Below are 20,985 nucleotides of genomic sequence, written 5' to 3'. Positions count from 1 at the left end.
AAAAAAATATATATATATATAAAGTAGTGTTAATAGATTAAATGACTCCTGCACATGCACAGAAGTGATGTCATCCCACACCCACCAATTAAGACAGCCAAAGGCCGGCACCTGGAAGAAGCCAGGGAGAAGATGCAGGCACGGGACCTTTCAAGCTTCTGACTGTTTTGTGGTAGCAGCATTGACCATGACCCCTCCCTTTCCATATTAAGCTCCCTGTAAAAGCACAGACTACCATCATCACTTAGTGTTGAGATAAATTTTAAAACAATTTTTGCACTTTCTGTAAAATCTTCTTCTTGAAGCCCATTGAAGGATATAGGAATGTAGTAATTCTTAGACATTTGTTGTACACTGCCAACTTCAGGGAGGTTGGTACCTTGGCAAACAAAAAATGTTAAGCCAGCCCCTGTACAACCCCAGCTTCCTTAATAGACTCCAATTAAATGATTTACAGACACAAGAATGTAGTAATTCTTGATCATGGGACGTTCCAAATCAGTTCAGCTAAGGGATGAGCAACAGCCACAGAGGTCTGACAGATGTGGAGATCTAACTATATGTGAAGAGTTCAGTAGCCAAACAAAAGTTTGAGGAAGAAGGGCCAACCAAAAAATGGAATATTGCCAAGATGAAGGGAGGGGCACCAAGGATCGACCTGGTGTTCCAGAGTAGGGCACACAAATAAGGGGAAATTGTAACCTGAAAAAACGATGGGCCACAATAGCAATGTGGAAGACAACCAATCAGTCAAGCAGTCACCATAATGAAAATAGGTGGAACTACAAACGGGGGTGTGGGGGAGGGGGACAGAACAGCGGTAAGGTGGTCAACTAAAAGGGAATGTTTATTGGGTCAGTCCCAGAGATAATACAGAGCCCCTATAAGTCACAGTCAAAAGCATATGTCCAATAAAAAAAATGAATTTTTGTCTTCAGATTTACCAAAACCATATAATATGAGGTGAAATCTTAAGAGTTTCAATTTGTATGCAATCAGGCAGGCTCTTGCACTACATGGTTTTGATAAATCTGAAGACAAAAGTCTGCAGAAATAGTGTGTATGGGGTCTTTGTATTTAGGTAGAGTGAGATTGACGAGTATGATTGAAAAGGTCCTTTTGGAGAGAGGGAAAAATTGGATTTTTTCACCAAAAGCCTTGTACACACGGTCAGATTATTGGACAGATTTTCATCAGTTTTTTGTTTGATGCTAGTCTCAAATCAAAAGTGAAGAGGTTACTCGCCATCAGAAAATTTTCTGAGGACAGAATTCAACATCAGAAGTGACGTAATGTGTTGAATTGTTTTATGTGTTCTTTCATGTCTGAACATGCCTAGTCTTGCTCTTCAGTTATTTTTTGTCAGAAAAAAATGAAAATAAAATCATTGTGGTCACATCAGACAAACATTTTCAAGCCTGCACATCCAGTTTTTGTCTGCCGAAAAGTCGTAATCGGCTGTCAAAAGCAGCATACCAACGATCAGAAAATTGGCAGATCATTCAGACTAAATTAACATTAAGGGATAATGGGTGAAGTAATTCATGTCCATTGGGTTATGTTGCTGCCTTATGGAGATGGGACCCTGGCACACAAAGCTGTAAAGACAGCCTAGTAACCCTTCCCCCTCCAAACATGCCCCAGTTTAGCAGCAAAGCATTAGTGGGAGTGGATCATAAGAACAGAGGGGAGGGACCTGTGTCAAGTTACATTATGTCAAAAATATAATATTTCTAAATGTATATTAGGGACACAGAATAAAGTAATTCAGGTGTGTTGGGGTGTCCAAAATAAGTCCAACTGAGGGTCAGGCAACACAGCAAGAAAAAGCAAAGAGTCCCGTAAAAACTGGTTAACAAAGGGGGCTTGACAAAACTTACAGTCTCCACAAAAATCTATCCTACCAATGCCAGCATTCAGATCCAGTATGAAGCAAAGGCCCCCCCCCCATGCATTCAGGCATGGTAAACCGGTTTGAATAGGGGGGCATTGCCACAGCATGAGCATGTGAGGCCATTACTCCAGGCCTTACAAGATGCCAAGCTAATTTACAGATGGGGTTTTCTTTTTTACCTATCTGTTTCGAGAGATGGTTAGCAATTCATTTTATGGACCAAGGACGAATTACCCCAATTCCTGAAGTGTCTCAATTAGCCAGCAAAGGACTTTCCGGATTGGCGGTCCTCCCCTGAGATCCCACTTCCAACTCACTCACAGCCATGGCAACCCGCACGACGCAGAGGCCGGAACAAGAATAGAGGCAGCTCTTCCCATACGACGCTACAATCTCAGTTTTCCTCATCTCCTGGGGTAGCGCCTTGACAAACTCTCCAGATCTCCCCCCCAAGTTCTAAAATCCTGTAGTCAATTTTTGACGAACTCCCCCCTGGTTTACTGCTGTGGTAATCTGTTACACTCACTGTGGCTGCAGGCTTGCACCTAATCAACAGTGGGTCCTCTGTGTGCTGTATCACCTTCCCCAAATAGGCCAACTCCTAGGAGTTATGTCCCCGTATTGGGGACTCGAGCTGGTCATTGACCTCCATTTTTTCCTTGGCCAGAGGACTGGATGGAGATTCCCGACTAGAGGAGATTGGACTCCTGGACACTTTTTCCGGGCTTTGTCTCTCTTACGTACCTTAACCGTTTTCTGTTTCTCAGGTTTTTATGTATGGTATTTTGTTCTTTCAGCACTTAATATCTTGTGGATAGATTTATCGTAGTCCTCTCTCCGCTCCTGATGGTGGTCTCAGAGACAATAGGCACTCTCCCCCCCGCGATAGCTTCCCTGAAGGTCGTGTCCTACAATGTTGTTGTTGTTGAGATCGCCTTGTAAACGCAGTAAGTTATGGCTCGAGACGAAGTGACTGGGTGCGCACAATCTTTTATTGCAGGAGACGCACTTTCACACAATTTACCCACCTGCCTTTATAATCAATGGTTTCTTAGCAATTCCCCATTGCCTAAAGTCAGGAGGTGTCGGCGTAGCTATACACAAGCAATGCCCTTTTGTATGAAAGACCAGGTAGTTGACCCCAACGGCAGATTTGTGTTCCGTAAATTCACTTTTGCAGCCGTGTACGCACCAAATACTCAACAACTTACCTTCCTAGATTCTGGCAGAATTGCGGGACTTTAACCTGATCTCGAACTTTAAAATCAACTATGACAAGTCGGAGATCCTGCCTTTGAGTATCTCTCCAGATTTACGTATACTGCGGCAATCCTCATTCTCTTTCACATGGTGTCATACCTCTCTGAAGTACCTGGACATCCACCTCCCTTCCCATTGTTCCCAGTTATATAACTATTATGCACTGATCTCAACCATTAGAGCGGATTTACAAAAATGGGACCGGGTGACTTTTTTGTGGATGTGTTAAAGATGAATGTGTTACCTAGGGTTCTTTTCTATATGCAAATTATACCCATTTGCTTGCCCAGGTCCTTCTCAACCCTAAACAGTTTGTTCGAGAAATACATAAGACATAGACAGAGCCCACGTTTGGCCCTCTGCACCTTGCAATGCTCCAAACGAATGGGAGGCATGGGTGTGTCTGTCATTCGCAAGTATTATGAGGCGGTTGCCTTGCAGCAGATATTGGACTGGCACCACGGTGTTATCGACCAAGTTGTTGGTTCTTCTGGAAAAATTCCTGGCGGGCCAGAATCTGGCTCGTGCGCCATGGGTGCCCAGAGAGCACTGGGGGTTATCTGAGTATACCTCCCCTGTCACAGCCCACACCCTCAGCGTGTGGGACACTTTAAATAACTCGGGACGACCTGCCCGCCTCGGTCTCCCCTCTTGCCCCTTTGGGAGGCTTCCCTTGGTTTGCTCCGGGGGAACACCTGTCCTTTTTTCGCTCCTGGGCATTTGATAGGGAGACGCGATGTGCCAGGTTTGTTCAAGACCTGGGGTTGTTATCCCTGGCTGCTCTCAGGGACCAGTATGGCAGCTTTCCTATGGATGCCTGGTGACACAGGCAACTCTGGCATTTTATTAGTAGTTTACCTCAGGCCATATGCTCCCCTTGAGAAGTTTTGTATGTCCACCTCTGATTCTGCAATCCAGCTCTGTGTTTGGCATGCTACAATTGTTGGAACCCAAGGGTAAACCCCTACATATAAGGGAGTGGGAGAGAGACCTGCGACATGAATTTACAGAGCTACAACTTGACCATTTATACCAATTTACACATACCAGCTCAGTAGATACGAAAATTACTTACTAGCTGGTACAGGGTCCCTTCCAAATTTTCTAGAATTTATCCAACTTTATCGGATTATTGCTGGAGGGATTGCGGGCTATGGGGCACATGTCTACATGTCTGGTGGGAGTGCCCCAAGCTGCAACCCTATTGACAAGATATCAGGACCCAAATTAAAATGATATTGGATCTTGAGCTACCCGACTCCCTGTTGGAGCTCCTGCTGCATTTCCCCTCTATTCCTCCCCGTCATTACCGTAAATCGGTTTTGCCCCATCTTTTAAATGCGGCTAGGCAATTGATCCCCGTTTACTGGAAATCAGCCCAAATCCCAACCCGGAAAGAATGGATACATTTAGTGAATAATATTATGGCTGCTGAGGAATGGATAGTGACATGCAAGGGTAGATATGAAAATTCTGCAGTATATGGGCCACATGGACTCATTATAAAAGCATGATCCCACGGAACTCTCAACTAATAGCTTCTTGAACTATGGACAACTACTATACAACTATGTTGGCGGTTTAAGCCTTACTGGATCTAAACCAAGGGGAACTTCATTGTTTACCAAAAAGTATTTATATAAATGTGCTGTTTTTGTTACCCATTTCCTTTGTTCCACCCCCCTCCCCCATTCATCCCTCTCCCCTCTTGACCTTTCCCTATGACCTTTACCATTGAATTAGTCATCCTTGATATTGCTTTCCAAATTCTTACATTTACATGACAAGGTGCTTTTGTTGATGCAGAGATTGGGAAGATAGAATTAAGGTTTCCTACTGCTGTGATGCCCCATATGATTTAGCACTACATGTGCAGCTCACATGCCTTTATATTTCTTATAATTCCTCATGATGGACGGTCAGTCGGACCTTTTGTTATGTATGGAAATGTCACCTATTTGAAACTGTTGATGAATGGATGATTTTGATTCGCTCCCTTTTTTGTTTCTATCCTTACTGGATTGTATGCGGTTTCTAAACAGATTATATAAAGATTACTTAAAAAAAAAAATAGGTTTGAATAGAAACACTGGAACTTTTCTCATTCCCAGACAATGAAAATGACCCCATGAGAGAGGAGCTGAACCATCAGTGTGGAGGGCTGCCAATCTTTGCATGGCAAGTTAGATAACAAAAATGGAAAACAAACGGAAAACAGACGCTTCCCTGAAGACGTTCACTACGAAACGTACGGCGGAGCGGTACGTGGTCACATGTCCTATCACCCAACAACATCCGGATCCTTTGGCTGCCCCCCTGTGTAAGCTGGAACGCACGCCAGCGTGGAGGAGACATGAAAGGCTTTTTCTGACTGCGAAGTCACCCTGACATGCAAGCAGCCCCAGTGCCGGGTAGGCACCCACCAATTTTGCTGATACCTCTGGACGGTCGAAGCTGCCTACAGTTCTTTCCTCCTCACCTATTGAAGCTTTGGACACTGATGTTTTCACCCTGCTAGCCCCGGTGGCTAATTAAGCTTTTTCTGACTTGCAAGACATATGTCTTTCCAAGTCCTCTACGTCCGGTAAGCCTCTTCAGATGTTATGGTGGTGGTTCTGACACATACATAGATGTCACATTGGATTTAGTGTTCCTCCGTTTCACCCACCAGTAACACCCTGTTGCTGCTCTCATCAACCTACCCTCAGAGACTGTTGGTGGTGGCTTTTTTTCGATTTCCATTAAGGACACAATTTATTTACATGGACTTTATTTAATGTTGATTTATATTGTGTTTGCTGTTTTCACTTTTTCACAGGCGTTTTCTATTATGCTCCGTACATAAATTTGTATTTGTGCAACCAATTTTTTTTCTACTCACCTTTTTAAATTAATTTTTTGCTTGTTTTCTGGCCATTGTCAGTTGGCCCGATTCTAATATCTCACCTTGATCTACCTATACACATAGCGCTACACTATATATATATCTGTTAAAAATGGAAAACAAAATTCCAGCATGTAGAATGTTCTGGACCCAAAAAATCTAAAATATCGTGAGACCAAAAGCCAACAGGCATCGACGTCCCTCTTCACCCGTCCACCTCCCTTGTAGTCAAGTGTTAACTTCATTCAACCCAGTAACAGAAGGTCTTTACTTCAGTACAGGGGATGTGATGTAAACAACGCAGGAGCATGTGCATTTTATCTACAATGCATGGATTGTGGTTGCAATGCTTTGAAGGCCTAAATGCAAAAAATGTAATACATGCTCTTTATTTTATTAACGTGGATGCATGTACAACATATTTGCCTTTAGCAAAAATGAGATATAATTTGCCAAAGGGGAGAATCAGTTCTGGTTCTTACCTTTAAGGTGAGGTCAGCAGTAGGGTAGGAAATGGGGTTGAGGCCCATGCCTTGTTGTAGGTGGTGATCTCTCCTCAGCATTGGTATAGATTGTGAAAGCCCTGCCTAAGAGGAGAACAGATAATTTATGAAAAGTTCAACACAGCTTAAAGAGACACTCAAGGCAAAGTGACAGTCTCTTACTAAGCCACAACCTGACCTATTCACCATCCACATGCTCCACTGCCTCTCTGTTAAACCTTGTGTAAGCTCTGCAATCATCTGATGCATGCATAGATTTTGTGTCACCCCCTCCCTCACATGAGTTTTCAAAGCTGGCAACTGACCGCTCTGGTCTAAACAATGCATCCTGAGAGCAAGGGAATGTCACCACATGCTTCTCCATACTTTGAAGCAAAAGGTATTTCTACTGGCCTTGACAGATAAATGGTGGGAGCACTCACGGAAGGGGAGTACGCATGGGTGGGAGTGCAATCTTTCAAGAGAACCTGTTACATTACCTTGAACAAATAAAGTGACAGAGTCTTTTAGAAAACCTACCTTATTATTAAACTGTTAATTAGGAAAAAAAATCCAATGAGATTAACAAAAAAAAGAATAACCCCCCCCCCAGCTCAGCTAAGTCTCAATTTTGTAGCCAGCAATGAGGAAAAGACAAGAACAGAGGAATCCTTGCGTCTTGTGATGTACTTCAAGAAACAGATTTAACCACTTCAATACCGGGCACTTTTACCCCTTTCCTGCCCAGGCCAATTTTCAGCTTCCAGTGCTGTCGCAGTTTGAATGACAATTGTGTGGTCATGCAACACTGTACACAAACAAATTTTTTTTTTATTTTGTTCACACAACTAGAGCTTTCTTTTGGTGGTATTTAATCCCCACTGATTTTTTTTTATTATTTGCTAAACAAAAGAAAACTGACATTTTTAAAAAAAGTGTTTTTCTTTGTTTCTCTTATAAAAGTTTGCAAATAAATAATTGTTCTTCATAAATCTAGCCCAAAATGTATTCAGTTATATTTTCTTGGTAAAATGATCATATCAGTGTATACTATTTAAACTTTAGGAAAGTTATAGCATCTACAAACTATGGTATAGATCTGAAAATTTCTCATGTCTCATTTTTTGAGGCCCTAAAATGACAGGACAGTAGAAATCCCCCCCCCCCCCCCCCCCGAGTATACAGTCCAAAATATTTACAGTATGAAAAGTTATAATTTTTTTTTATTACTACAATTTTTTTCCCCTTTTTACCATTTTTTTAACACACTGACCAGAGCAATATAATGTTATCATAGTAACATTGTCCTTTTCTTTTTAAACATTATGTATGCTTATAGCGGTGCATTACATTGATATAAGCAAGCATTTTACTGAATGAAACTGAATCAGTTTGTTTTGTTGTGATTAGTTAAAGCTAATCACATGGTACAGATGGGCTGTGATGCCTGTCTGTATCATGTGATCAAATAGGGACATGCTCTAACAACCACAGGTTTTGCTCTAGCAATTGACTTACAAAAAAAATCTGGCTATAACAGGATTTTCCAGAAGAGAATACTGGAGGAAAAAAACGAATAGCCACAGCCTAAACCTTTAACGTACTAAGGGAAAGACCCTTGTTGGCACCCTCTTTAAAAAATTCCAAAATAGATGGAACATTGTGTGAAAATCTTTGATTTACCGACAAGTTACATTTTTTCCAAACTTTTGAGTATATAGCCCTTGTTACTGGCTTCAGGAAATTAACCAGGGTTTTGACAACTTTGAGAATGTAATATCTTCTCTTCAGATACCAAGCCGTTAAGTTCAATGATGCCAAATGAGGGTGTGACACCGGACCCTAAGACAACAAATCCTGTCTCACTGGTAGAGTCACTGGAGGCTCTGTGGCTAGGGCCTGCAGGAGTGAAAACCACAGCCTCTTGGGTCAAAAAGGGGGTTAATAAGATTAGATTTGTTCTTTCTAGAAGGAACTTCTAGAGGACTTCCGGGATTATTAGCCTGATAGGAGGGAAAGCCGTAGCAGAGGCTGAATGACCAAGGATTCGCAAGAGCGTAGATCCCGAGAGAATGATCCCCTGGATTTAGGGAAAAAAAAATCTCTCCGTCTTGCGGTTTATCTGAGTTGCAAAAAGATCCACCTCTGGTGATCCCCCACCCTCCTGGCAATTTGGGCAAAAATCTCCGGATTATGGGACCAATTGTTCTGACATACCCAGTGGCGACTGAGGTGATCTGCCCATTCGTTTTGCGCCCCTTTTAGGTGTATTGCTGAGATGGAGGCTAAAGTCTGATCGAATCTGCAGATGGTGACTGCTGACCTCTGCATGAAAAGCTTCTAATGCCCTCTGTACTGCCAGAAGCTCCCTTTAATTTGATGAAGCCTTTGCTTCCACAAGGGACCATCTTTCTTTAGCCATCTCTTGTTGTGTAGATGGGCTCCCCCATCCATACAAGCTTTCATCCATTGCAATTCTCTGGGATACTGGAATGAACCATTCCAGGCCACTGGTCAAGAGAAGCAGCGACCTCCATACCTTCAGATCCAACCTGTGGATCCGTCCCAGTTCCTTAGCAGGAATAACTGAAGTGGACATTGGGTGAAATCTCGCCCATGGTATGACCGTAAAGCAAGAGGTCATAAGGCTACTGCCCTTGAGATATCTCTGAGCAAAACCCACTGGTTGTTTTGCAAGGATGAAATCGCACGAGTTAATTTTGACACTTTTTCCTCTGGAAGGAACATTTTTTGATCCACAGAGGAAATCTTGTACCAGAGATATGTCACTCTCTGGGTAGGAACCAGCGAGGACTTCTCTTTGTTGACTAGCCAGCCTAGCGACTATAGAAAGTCTTAAACAGTCTGGAGATCCTTCTCTAGTTTCTGATGGGATTCCACCACCACTAGGAGGACATCCAGGTAGGGGACGAACTTAATCAATTTTAGTCTTAAGGGGGCCAACGCTTCCCCAGGACCTTCGCAAAGATACGCAGGGCTGATAACCCGAAGGGCAGTGCCTGGAACTGAAAATGATGGATCACTTATCCCATCTTTACTGCTAGTCTCCAAAATTTTTGGTATGCTGGATGAACAGGGATGTGCAAGTAAGCATCCCTTAAATCCAGCGGCGCCATAAAGCAGTTTGGGTAAAGCAAATTCCTGACCGAAAAAACTGACTCCCTGCGAAAGTGCTTGTATCTGATCGAACGATTTAGAGAGCAAAGGTTCAAAATTAGACAATACTTCAAGGGTTTTTTTTATCACAAAGATATGGGCGTAAAAGCCCTTGCCCTGATCCATCCAGTGTACCGGGATAAGGACTTTCTGATCTAACAAGTCTCCAATTTGGAGGCAGAAGGCAGTTGCCTTTACTCAATCGCGGGGCAGGCTGGTGACTAACAATCTCTCTAGTGACTGGGAATTGAATTCCAGCCTGTGTCCATTGGTCACCAAATCCAAAATGAACAGGCTTGAAGTGACTGATGCCTACTGTGGGAGGAAGGCCCTCAATCTTTCTCCCACTGGAAGGCAGGAGTTATTGCGACTTGGTGTGTTGCTGAGGAGGGTTAAACAAGACACCCCACCACTTACCTTTGCGCCCTGTCCAATGTTTCTTGGGTCAGGCCTCCTTTTCTCGCAGACTCTGCTCTCTGCCCCCTTGACCTCAAATTTTTTTTTCGGGCCGTCAACTTCTTTTTATTCTCAGGAAATGCCTTCTTCCTGTCAGCCGTGCATTCAAGCGCTTCTTATAAGCCAGGACCAAAGAGATAGTCGCCTGACAGAGGAAGGCCACACAGACACAAATTTGGAGGAGGAGTCCTGACCATGTCTTGAGCCAGAGGCTGAACTGATCAAGGCAGAGGTCCTAGCACCCATCCTAACTGATTCAGCAGAGGAATCGGACAAAAAAAACCTACTGTCCGAAACAAGAGTGGGAATGTAAGCATCTGATCTCTCGCAGTCCCCGTGGAAAGGTGAGTCTGTATGTGTAATAATTATAACTCAAGGTTTCTGGCTACACATGTAGATGCTAAGGCTGGTTTCAGACTGACAATTGATGAGTCCCAGGCCCTGCCTAAAAGGATATCACCTCTCTTATCCATAGGATCCCGAAGTGTTCCCATGTCGTCAAACGCCAGGTCCGTATTCTTGGAAAATTTTGAAAGAGGTGCGTCCAACTTGGGGTACTACTTGTGTCCAAGGTTGTGCCGCATCTTCATCAAAAGGAACCCTCCTTTCAAGACTGCTGGGAAAAAAATGGTTTCCTCTCTGGATTTTCCCATTCTAATTTGATTGTATTTAGAAGTGAGCTGTGCACAGAAAAAACCCTGGCCTTTTTCTTATGCATTCCTTCATACATAAGATAGTGCTTTGACATTTGCACCTTTTCTCCTCTTCAATCTCAAGTGTCACAGATACCTTGTAACAAATCATTCACATCTTCCAGTGATAATTTGTTCCTAGACCCCTGTAAAATTTCCTATCCTTGGGCTGCTTGCTGTTGGGGCACTTGACAGGAGGGAGGGGCCAAAAGCACAGAAGAGGAGGATCTGGGCTGCTCTGTGCAAATCCACTGCACAGGGCAGATAAGTATAACACTCTTTTAAAAAATAAAAACAACAAGCAAGACTGTACAATCACTTTAAGTGATCTGTTTTTATAACAAGCACTCATCAGTACCCAAGTCACAATTTATCTTCTGCTGAACGCTCCTCATTTCATGATCAGAGGAATAGCTTCTAGGACCAAAAACAAGGTCCACGTACAGTATACCTTCACCATGGATCAGCAGCTTTAAAGAAAGTCATGCTTTATCATATACCTATCAGAATTTTTATTGCCATCAGTCTAGGGCTATCTCACATACATCAGACACCTTCTGAATCAAGTCATGGTCCAAACAAATGTTCATATGAGGAAGTGGTAACAAAGTTAGTGCTCACCATGTCTGCCAGGAAACCCATAGGGGACTAGAAAAGCAAAGAATCTTCAGAGAGACATCTGTAGGCACATCCCCTAAAGACACTGGCTAAAGATAAGGCTTGGCTGAGCTGGGAAGAATTCGGATTTTATTTTTTTTTGGGCCATTGTCCATTTTCCAGAAATTGGCAACATAACTTAAGTAGTCATGAAGATTTAGAGCTGTGTCCTGTGATGTACAATAGGTTTATATTTCCCAGGCTTCACTAGAGTGGGAAGATGTCTCTCAGTTACATAGCCTCCTCATTTCCATTCTGAGTACATAGTGAATGGTCAGAAGGATCTATTGACACATCATTGAGACAGAGCAGAAACATCAACAGTGACATTTCAAACACTAAAAAAATAGGATTTATTCGACAGCTTACCTGTAAAAATCCTTCTCTTAGAGTACATCAGAGGACACAGAGCCGGTTATTATATTAATAACTACTTAGGTTATACGCCACCTATAGGTGAATGGACACTGGTAGATCAATCAGAACAATCAAACAGGAAGTCCTCCCTTATATAACCCCTCCTATACAGGAAGCATATCAGTTTTGTAGCCAGCAATAAATTCCCAAAAGAGGAGAGGAACCTCTGTGTCCTGTGATGTACTCCAAAAAAAGGATTTTACAGGCAAGCTGTACAAAAAAAATCCTATTTTCTTTATCGTACATCACAGGACACAGAGCCGGTTATTATATTAACAACTTGGGACGTCCCAATTCAATAACCTTGAGGGGAGGGAGACACCATCATAGAAATTGCCACCAGAGAAGGACCTACTCCGCTATTTGTAATACGCTGAGGCCAAAGGCAGTATCTTCTACATTATTGACATCCACCTGGTAAAAATCCTGTAAATGTATAAACCAAAGACCCAATTGTGATCTTGCACACCTGGGCCACTGACACACGATGACGGATGGCCCAAGATACTTCCCCCACACCTGGTAGAGAATCTTTCCCCAGAAGAAAAAAAAAAAAAGGGTTTTTGCCTTTTAAACCATAGGAATCATTAATAAATTGGCAGATCCACTGCTAAATATTCACCATGGATGTCGCCTGCCCTACCTGGGCTCTTATGGCAGCACCAACCAGGATTTCTGACAACTCAAGTAGATCCTGAGCACCTGAACAACCTCTAGAGTATGTAGCGATCTTTCTCCTGCCGACTGTGGATTAGGAGAAAAATAAAAGGCAAGACACTGTCCTGATTCAAGTGAAAACTAGAAACCACTTTAGGCAATAAAGGTGGATGAGGATGCAACATCACCTTATGATGCGAGACCAAGAATGGCTCCTTGCATGAAAGAGCCGCCAACTGACACTCCACTCAGTGAAGTGATAGCAACCACAGAAGCCACCTTCCGAGATAAAAGGACCGACAGAATCCCCCCGGTTGGTACATAAATTGGCCTCTGCAAGGACAATCAAGATCAAATTCAAGTCCCAAGGACACAAGAATGGCTTGACAGGTGGGACTGTCCAAGTTACATGCTGTATGAGATATGAAACAAGGTGTGAGATACAATGGCCTCTGGAAAAGAATGGATAGGGACGAACTCTGACCCTTAAATGTTACTTAAGGCCAATCGCCTTTCCCCTACTGATTGGAGAAAGAAAAAGAATCTCCCCAAATGCTGTAACTGAAGTTTGGCTTCCAAGGGCTCAACAGTGCTGAGATACAGGACTCAAGACCATTAGGTCCCGCTGCACTGGGAGTGTCCAAGAAGCAACCCCCGCAAGACTCGCTATGTCAGTGTGCCAAGCCCTCCTGGGCTAATTCGGCCAACACCAATATCAGTGTTACCACCTCACGGATTCTTCGCAAAAGATGTGTCAGAAGCCGAAACAGGGGGGGCGGACAAGTCAAAGTAAGGGAGACCCGATCCTTAAGGTGTTTACCAGTACATCTAACCCCTATTGGCAGTGGGACTCTCGTCCCAGACACACCTGTCCCAACCTGTTGTAGAACTTGGAATCTAGTAGATTCCCCTGCAGAGTTCCCCCTGCCACTAATCTATCCCTAGAAGACGCATTGGCGATAGAGACAGCACTTGTACTGTCCCAGACAGAATGTGGTTCACCTCCCTGAGCCGCATGACCTCTGGTGCCACCCTGGTGGTTGATATATATGCCTGCAGAGGCTTTTCCCGGATCGAACCTACAACTGGTTTGCCCTATAATCCAGATCAAGGCATACAGGACAAAAATTCCAAGATATTGATGGACAGTATTCTCTCTTGCGGAGACCAAGCCCCCTGAACTGTAGTCAGCCTCAAATCAACTTGGAGACTGGCATTAGTGGATATTAATTCTCCAAATCCCTGAAAAGGAAGAATATCAACCACCAATTTTTGCTTTGCAACACCACAGAAACAGAGCCTTCCGGCAATTCAATGCCTGGATCTTCAAGTTCCAGACAGAATGATCCTCTACCACGACTTGGAGTAGTATGTAGGGAATGTGCTTTGACCTAAACACAGCTTCCTCCTGTAGAACTATATTGAAGGAACCGCTGGAATTGACTGCTTCCTGAGCAAAGATTATTGAGGTAATGAGTATTGAGGTGTCTTCAGCAAGCCCAGCACTGGGGCTTGATGCTTTGTGAACCCTCCAGAGCTGTGGCCAACCCAAAGGGAAGAGTCACAAAAAAAAAAAACGGCTTTCCACTGCAAATACAGAAACCCTTGATGAGCCTGGAAACAAACCGCCACATGAAGACGTGAGTTTACAGATGATTATGGACCCCGAAATCTACCTCTTGCAGGACATTCAGCGGCTTGAGATCTTAAATCGGAGTTCCACCCAAAAATGGAACTTCCGCTTTAAGAGAAGGTGACCCCCTGACATGCCACATTAGGCATGTCATTTTTTGGGGGGGGAGCGGATACCCTCTTTTCAGAGGGTTCCAGCTCCCACTTCGTTATGCGCACCCTCGGCGCCGGAAGATCCTCTCCCCCCTCCCTCTAGGCAATCATCTGGGACACGTCACAGGTCCCAGACAATTGCGCGGCCAGTCACGGCGCGCGGCACGGCTTGCGCATGTGCAGTGGGTGCCCGGCTGCGAAGCCACAGCCGGGTGCCCACAGTTACAATGCCAGCGCCGCAGAGCAGAGGGGGGGACGAGCGGGGCTTCGATCCCCCGCATCGCTGGACCCTGGGTCAGGTAAGTGTCAGATTATTAAATATCAGCAGCTGCGGTATCTGTAGCTGCTGACTTTTATTTATTTATTTTTTTTTTTTGAAGAGGAACTCCACTTTAAGATAAAGCTCATGTTCCTATTTGGTTTTGGAACTGCTACCATTTATTGTCTCACAATAATGAGCCCATAACTTATGCTCCAAGAGAAAATGCAAGGCAAAAGACTGATGACTCTGTGGCAGACCCAGACAGTCACTAGAGGTGCACTTAACCTACCAGGTTTCTGCCGGCTATAGATGAAACAAACCCCCTCAGAGACTGCCCTAAGATCTTCTGGCCTGAGATACTTCCAAAGCACAGCCACCTCAGATGCCTCCCTCACCCAGGTGGGGAAAAGCCTACAGCATCTGGTATTCCCGGGCAGCCTCCTATCTATATACTAACCAGGCTTGATCCGGCTTAGGCTTCGATCAACCGAGACCAGACCTGATCAAGCTGATGCGGCCGCAGTCTGCCGAAAATTTTTTTTTATCGCTTACCTGTAAAATCCTTTTCTTTGAAGTACATCATGGGACACAGAGCCATATTAGTTACTATGTGGGTTAGAGGCCACCTTCAGGTGATGGACACTGGAACGCCCTAAATTAAAAAAGTGCACTCCCTATATAAACCCTCCCACTGGTGGGAGTACCTCAGTTTTGTAGCAAAGCAATACACATGTATACCAAAGAAGGGAGGGACCTCTGTGTCCCGTGATGTAATTCAAAGAAAAGGATTTTACAGGTAAGCAGTTATAGAAATCCTATTTTCTTATCGTACATCACGGGACACAGAGCCATAGTAGTTACTATGTGGGATGTCCCATAGCAATGCCAACTGAAGGGAGGGAAACACAACAAAGTAGGGCACCGAGAGACTAGAGGACTCATACTGCAGCCTGCAGTACACGGTGCCTAAAGGCAACATCCTCATGATTTTTTTTCATCTACTTGATAGAATCTGGTAAATGTATGGACTGAAGACCAAGTTGCGGCCTTGCAGATCTGAGCCATGGATGCTTGGTTATGCACTGCCCAAGAAGCACTAACAGTCCTGGAGAAGTGCGCTTTAATATGAAAAGGAGGAATTTTCCTCTTTAAACCATACGCTTAAACAATCACTTGACAAATCCATTTAGTAATAGTAGATTTCGACGCTGTCTGTCCTCTTTTAGGACTGTCTGGTAACACAAACAAAACATCTGTTTTACGAATCTGAGCGGACACTTTCAATAGGCTTTGACCGCTCATCACATCAAAACAATGTAGTGACCTTTCTTCCACAGAATGAGGTTCTGGAAAAAATTAAGACAGAACAATATCCTGGTTTAAATAAAAAACCAATACTACCTTTGGTAGGAATTCAGGATGAATAAACCAATATGGCTCTTTACAAGAAAGAGCAGCCAATGCTGATACTCTTCCTGCAGAAGATATGGCAACCAAGAAAATTATTTTTTCCTCGTCAAGAGGGCCAAGGGAATATCTCGTTTTGGCTCAAAAGGCTGCTTCTGTAGAGCCGGCAGGACTAAATTTAAGTCCCAAGGGTTCAGGAGTGACCCGACTGGAGGATTAATCCGCGTTACCCCCTATAAAGCCGACATCTGGCCTTTGATAGTACTCAAGGCCAACTTCATTTCTAATCCTATCTCTAGGAATTCAAGGATCCTACCTAGGACATACCTCCTGGGGTGCCAACCCCTGGGATTCACACCAGGAGACATATGCCTTCCTAGATTCTCTATATGACTCCGGAGGCCGGCTTCCTAGCATTAACCAAAGTAGAAACTACTGAAGCCAACAGCCCACGATCTTTTAGAATGTGGGTCTCAATAGCCAAACCGCTAAATTTAGCGTTTGTAAGGTAGGATGGAATACCGGACCTTGCGAGAGAAGGTCTGGCCATAGCGGTAGGGTCCAAGGGTCCCCTACCGCCATTTTTATGATCTTGGTAAACCAAGATCTTCTGGGCCACAAGAATCACCTCCTTCCCTTCTTGCTTGATCCTGCGAGAAGGCGCGGAAGCAGCAGAACAGGAGGGAACACAAAGATCAGTGAAAAAACTGATCCCATTGAAAAAAAAAAGGCATCTGGTTCCATATGCCATCGGATCCCTTGTTCTTGACAAAAAGTTTTTGATCTTATTGTTGAACCTGGACGCAAACAGATCCACGTCCGGAACTCCCCATTTTTGGCATTATGACAGAAGATGTCGAGGTGAAGGGACCATTCTCCCGGGAACAATTGTTGGCAACTCAAGTAGTCCGCCTGCCAATTCTCTATCCCTGGAATGAAAATTGCTGATAGGAAGGTTGTTCTCTCAAGATAGATTGATTCATCTCTCTCTGGGCTGGGCAGCTGGGCTTGAAATAGGCCACAGCTGTGGCATTGTCGGATTGGAACCTGACAAGACAATTCCATAGTCTGAGCGTCCAGGCCTCCAGGTTCAGGCGTACTGCCTGAATCTCTGGTCATCTCTGATTTGGACCATTTCCCTTGGACAGACACTTCTTCCAGGACTGCTCCCCAGCACAGAAGGCTGGCATGTGTTGTTACCACTTTCCAGGTAACTGGTAGAAAGGATTTTCCCTTTTTGAAGATTCTTGGATATCAACCACCAATTGAGGCTCTGACACACTTCCGGGATAAATGCATTGGGATGTCCAGAGCTTGGACCTTCTTGTTCCAAGTTGACAGGATGCTGTTTTGCAATAGTCTTGAATGAAACTGCACATAAGGAACAACCTCAAAAGAAGCTACCATCTTTCCCAACAATTTCATGCAAAGTCGAATAGAAGGATTCTTCTTTGTTTTGATCAACTCAGTTCCCTTATGGAAATGATCCTTTTCCTGGGGAAAAAAAAAACCCTCTTCTGAGCTGTATCTATGATCAGCCCCAAGTACTGCAATCTCCTTGATGGTTTTGAGGATTTTTCTAGGTTGAGAATCCAACCTAGGTATTCCAGGTAGCTGACTGCGGTAACCAAACTTTGGTTTTAAGCAGGCTACCGATTGATCTATCAAGAGTAGATCGTCTAAGAAGGCTAGTATTGTTATACCTTGAGCCCTTAACCTGCCTAAAGGAGGAGCCAGGACCTTTGTAAACACACGAGGTGCAGTAGCTAGACTGAAGGTAAAGCTACAAACTGAAATACAAGATTTTCAATCTTGAAGCGTAGAAATTTCTGGTGACCGGGGAAAATCGGCACATGGAGAAAAGCGTCCTTGATGTCGATTGATGCCAGAAGTTCTTCCACTTGTAGGATGGAGACTACTGATTGGATTTTCTCCATGCGAAAAGAAAGGATACTCAAAAAACGGCTTAGATCTTTGAGATCTAAAATGGGTCTGACATCCCAGTTTGGTTTTGGAACCGTAAAAAGGTTTGAATAAAACGCTAATCCTTGCTCTTCCAAGGAACCACCGATATCACTCTTTGAGCCAAGAGATGATGCAATGCTAGAAAGAGAGACTTTTTTCTTCACTGGATCTCTGGAAACGTTTGAACTGAGAAAAACGAGGAGACGGGAACCCTCGGAACTCTAGTTTGTAACCTAGAGAAAATTGAGGAAGCCACGCATCTGTCTTTACATTGTTCCTGCCAGACCTTTGAAAACCGTAGAAGCCTTCCCCCCCACTCGAGCGAGCGTGGGTGCCCCTTCATAAATAGGCTTTAGTATCTTGTTTTTTGGGTTTCCTCCCCCAGGTCCTCTTTTGGCCCTGGGACTGACGGTGAGGTTTACCTCTTGAACCTGACGGTGGAGGCCGTCATGACTGCCTGGAAGCTGATGCCCCTGGCACCGGAGAAGGCGCACGTTTTAAAGAAAAAATGCTCAACTTCTTTTTAACTGGTAAAAGGGATCTTTTCCCATTAGAAATTCTCTGCAAATACCTATCCAGATCGTCTCCAAATAACCGTTCACCATAAAATGGGAAACTGGCCAAGAGCTCTGCATGGCGCTTTGGCTGACCAACTTTTCAACCATAGGATTCTATGCACATGTACAAGCCCTAGCATGAGCCGTGAGGCCTGCAGAATAGAATCTTTCATAGCGTCTACTGTAAAACACAACGCTTCCGATATCCCAGCCAAATCTTGGGCCTGCTGATCAGGAATAATCTTGAGTACCTCCATAAATTGGTCCTTTAAAGAATGAGATACTCTGATCGCTGCCAGCGCAGGCTAAACCTGCGAGCGAAAAAAAAAGCTTTAAAAAAAAAAAAAAAAAAAAAAAAAGGAATTCCAACTTCTTATCTGTTGGGTCCTTTAGCATATGAGCATTGTCTACTGGACAAATCAGGTTTTTGTTTACAGAGGATATAGCAGCGTCAACTGCTGGAAATCCTCATTTCTTATAGAACTCTTCCTTCATAAGAAAAAGTATTGAAAAACTTTTTTGGAGGAAAAAACTGGGTGCTCCCACTTAGAGTACATAAGCTTTTTTAGCCATGAATGGATAGGAAAAGCATGAACAGATTGAGGAGGCTTTAGTGAACCCAAACCAGAAGTGGGCTCATCAATTGACTGCGTTTATTGGCAGTAAAAATGTGGAGCAGACCAATTTAGTGAGAGACTGTACCAATCGTCATCTCTCACCACTTGTTCCTCAGCATGAGGGTCCTGAGCAATGGACGGGGACCTGTTATGCTTAGTCCCACTTTGGGATGCGATTAAAGCATCAATTTTTTTGCTCCAAACTTAAAATGGTTGGAGAAAAAAAACCTCCTCAGTAATATATGCAGGGGCTGCAGTGTTAAAAGCAGCTGCAACACTTGCCCCTCCTGATGGCTCACTCTGATCACCATATTACTCTCAGGGGGGGAATGCCAGACTTACCGGAGGTTTGCTGCTGGCCGAAGGAAAATACTGCTGTTTCCTGGACACAACGTGGGCTCACTGAGAAGCATGAGACGGTAAGTGCTCTATACAGCCCCCAGTGGTGACACATCGGCATGGCAACATTTACTAAATTAAAAGGAGACGTTCGTAAGAAAATTTTGATAATTTCTTAGAAAAACTCCTTTTCCCACTGCAGGGTTTTCTGTGGTAAACCAACAGACCCAAACTTCACCTTTCACGGTGGGTTCCATTAAACCTTCGGGGGCTGGGGATCCTCGAGGAAACCCACAATCCTGGACCTGTAATAGCACCACCGCCAGTAAAACTTTTTGGCCTTAATACCAAAAAGTACTGGATCCCGGGGTTCAGCTCTCTAAAAAGAGAAGCATTACAGGCAATACCTTGTTTCTTCGGATACGAGGCCCGGGTACCATTCAATTCGTCCAAAAAGACACTTTGAATGGATCCAGCTGCATGGCTAGCCCCAGCAGGGATTGCTCCAGTGGAGCTCAGCACAGCACATCTTTACTCGTGAACACCACCTTAGACACTGGTAAAAAAAACTAAGGTACTCCCACCAGTGGGAGTGGTTATAAAGGGAGTGCACTTTTTTTTTAATTTAGGGCGTGCCAGTGTCCATCCCCTGAAGGTGGCCTATAACCCACATAGTAACTACTATGGCTCTGTGTTCCGTGCTGTACAATAAGAAATTAATGCGTCAGGAAACACTGCAATGCCAAACACCACAGTGGCTCCGATGCACCTGACACCACTGTCCATCGGGAGATGTGGACACCGCCAGATCCCTGAACCTGAGAGCGGTGCATCTGCCTCTCCCAGCTGCCACTTTTCTGGAACCATTTAACTGGTATAACAGGTAAATAACGCAGCAGCTATATTAGCCAACCTAATATACAGTCCTCTAAGGATGCAGGCTAAAACAATGTTGGTTTACCTCCATGCAACCCCTTAGGTATGCAAGTACACAGGTATGCCGTTATGCAAGTACCTAGGTATGCAAACATGCAGGCATACACGTATTCTTGTCATTCATGTATTTATGTATGCAGTTCAAGGCCGATAAGCACCCACGCATGTACCCCTAGGCAAATAAGCACATATGTATGTACCCCCAGGCAAAAAAAGCGCATATGTATGTAGTCCCAGTCAAATAAGCACATATGCATGTAATCCTAGGGAAATAAGCACATATTTATGTAGTCGTAGGCAAATAAGCACATATGTATGTAGTCCCAGGAAATCAAGTACATATGTATACAGCTTAATGTAAATAAGCAAATATGTATGCAGTTTAATGTAAATAAACATACAGATGCAGTACAAATGAAAACATGCCAGCAAGTGTTTAAGCAACATGCATCTATGGAAGCATGTAAGCATGTGCTTATGCAACTATGCATTTAGTCAAAACATGAAAGCGTGCGTCCCTGTCAACACGCTGTTATACAAT

The 20,985-nt window shown here is 44.0% G+C and overlaps 1 protein-coding gene and 1 non-coding gene across 7 annotated transcripts in view; both read right to left on the bottom strand.

Moving 5' to 3' along the window:
* Positions 1 to 20,985, bottom strand: part of PRRC2B (proline rich coiled-coil 2B) — a 202,285-nt gene that overhangs the window by 21,849 nt on the left and 159,451 nt on the right. For all 6 annotated transcript variants that reach the window (XM_073600503.1, XM_073600505.1, XM_073600507.1 and 3 more), the window contains one exon: positions 6,521 to 6,625. In XM_073600503.1, coding sequence (XP_073456604.1) covers positions 6,521 to 6,625 — 105 coding nt within the window. The remainder of the gene's footprint in view (positions 1 to 6,520; positions 6,626 to 20,985) is intronic.
* LOC141109141 (small nucleolar RNA SNORD62) lies at positions 11,726 to 11,806 on the bottom strand. Its single transcript, XR_012236152.1, has one exon. It is a non-coding gene; the product is annotated as a small nucleolar RNA SNORD62 (small nucleolar RNA).

The sequence above is a fragment of the Aquarana catesbeiana genome, linkage group LG09 (genome assembly GCF_042186555.1).
Source record: "Aquarana catesbeiana isolate 2022-GZ linkage group LG09, ASM4218655v1, whole genome shotgun sequence".
NCBI classification, from domain to species: Eukaryota; Metazoa; Chordata; class Amphibia; order Anura; family Ranidae; genus Aquarana; species Aquarana catesbeiana.
Note: the sequence above shows the minus strand (reverse complement) of the source record. Positions and strands in the feature narration are given on the sequence as shown.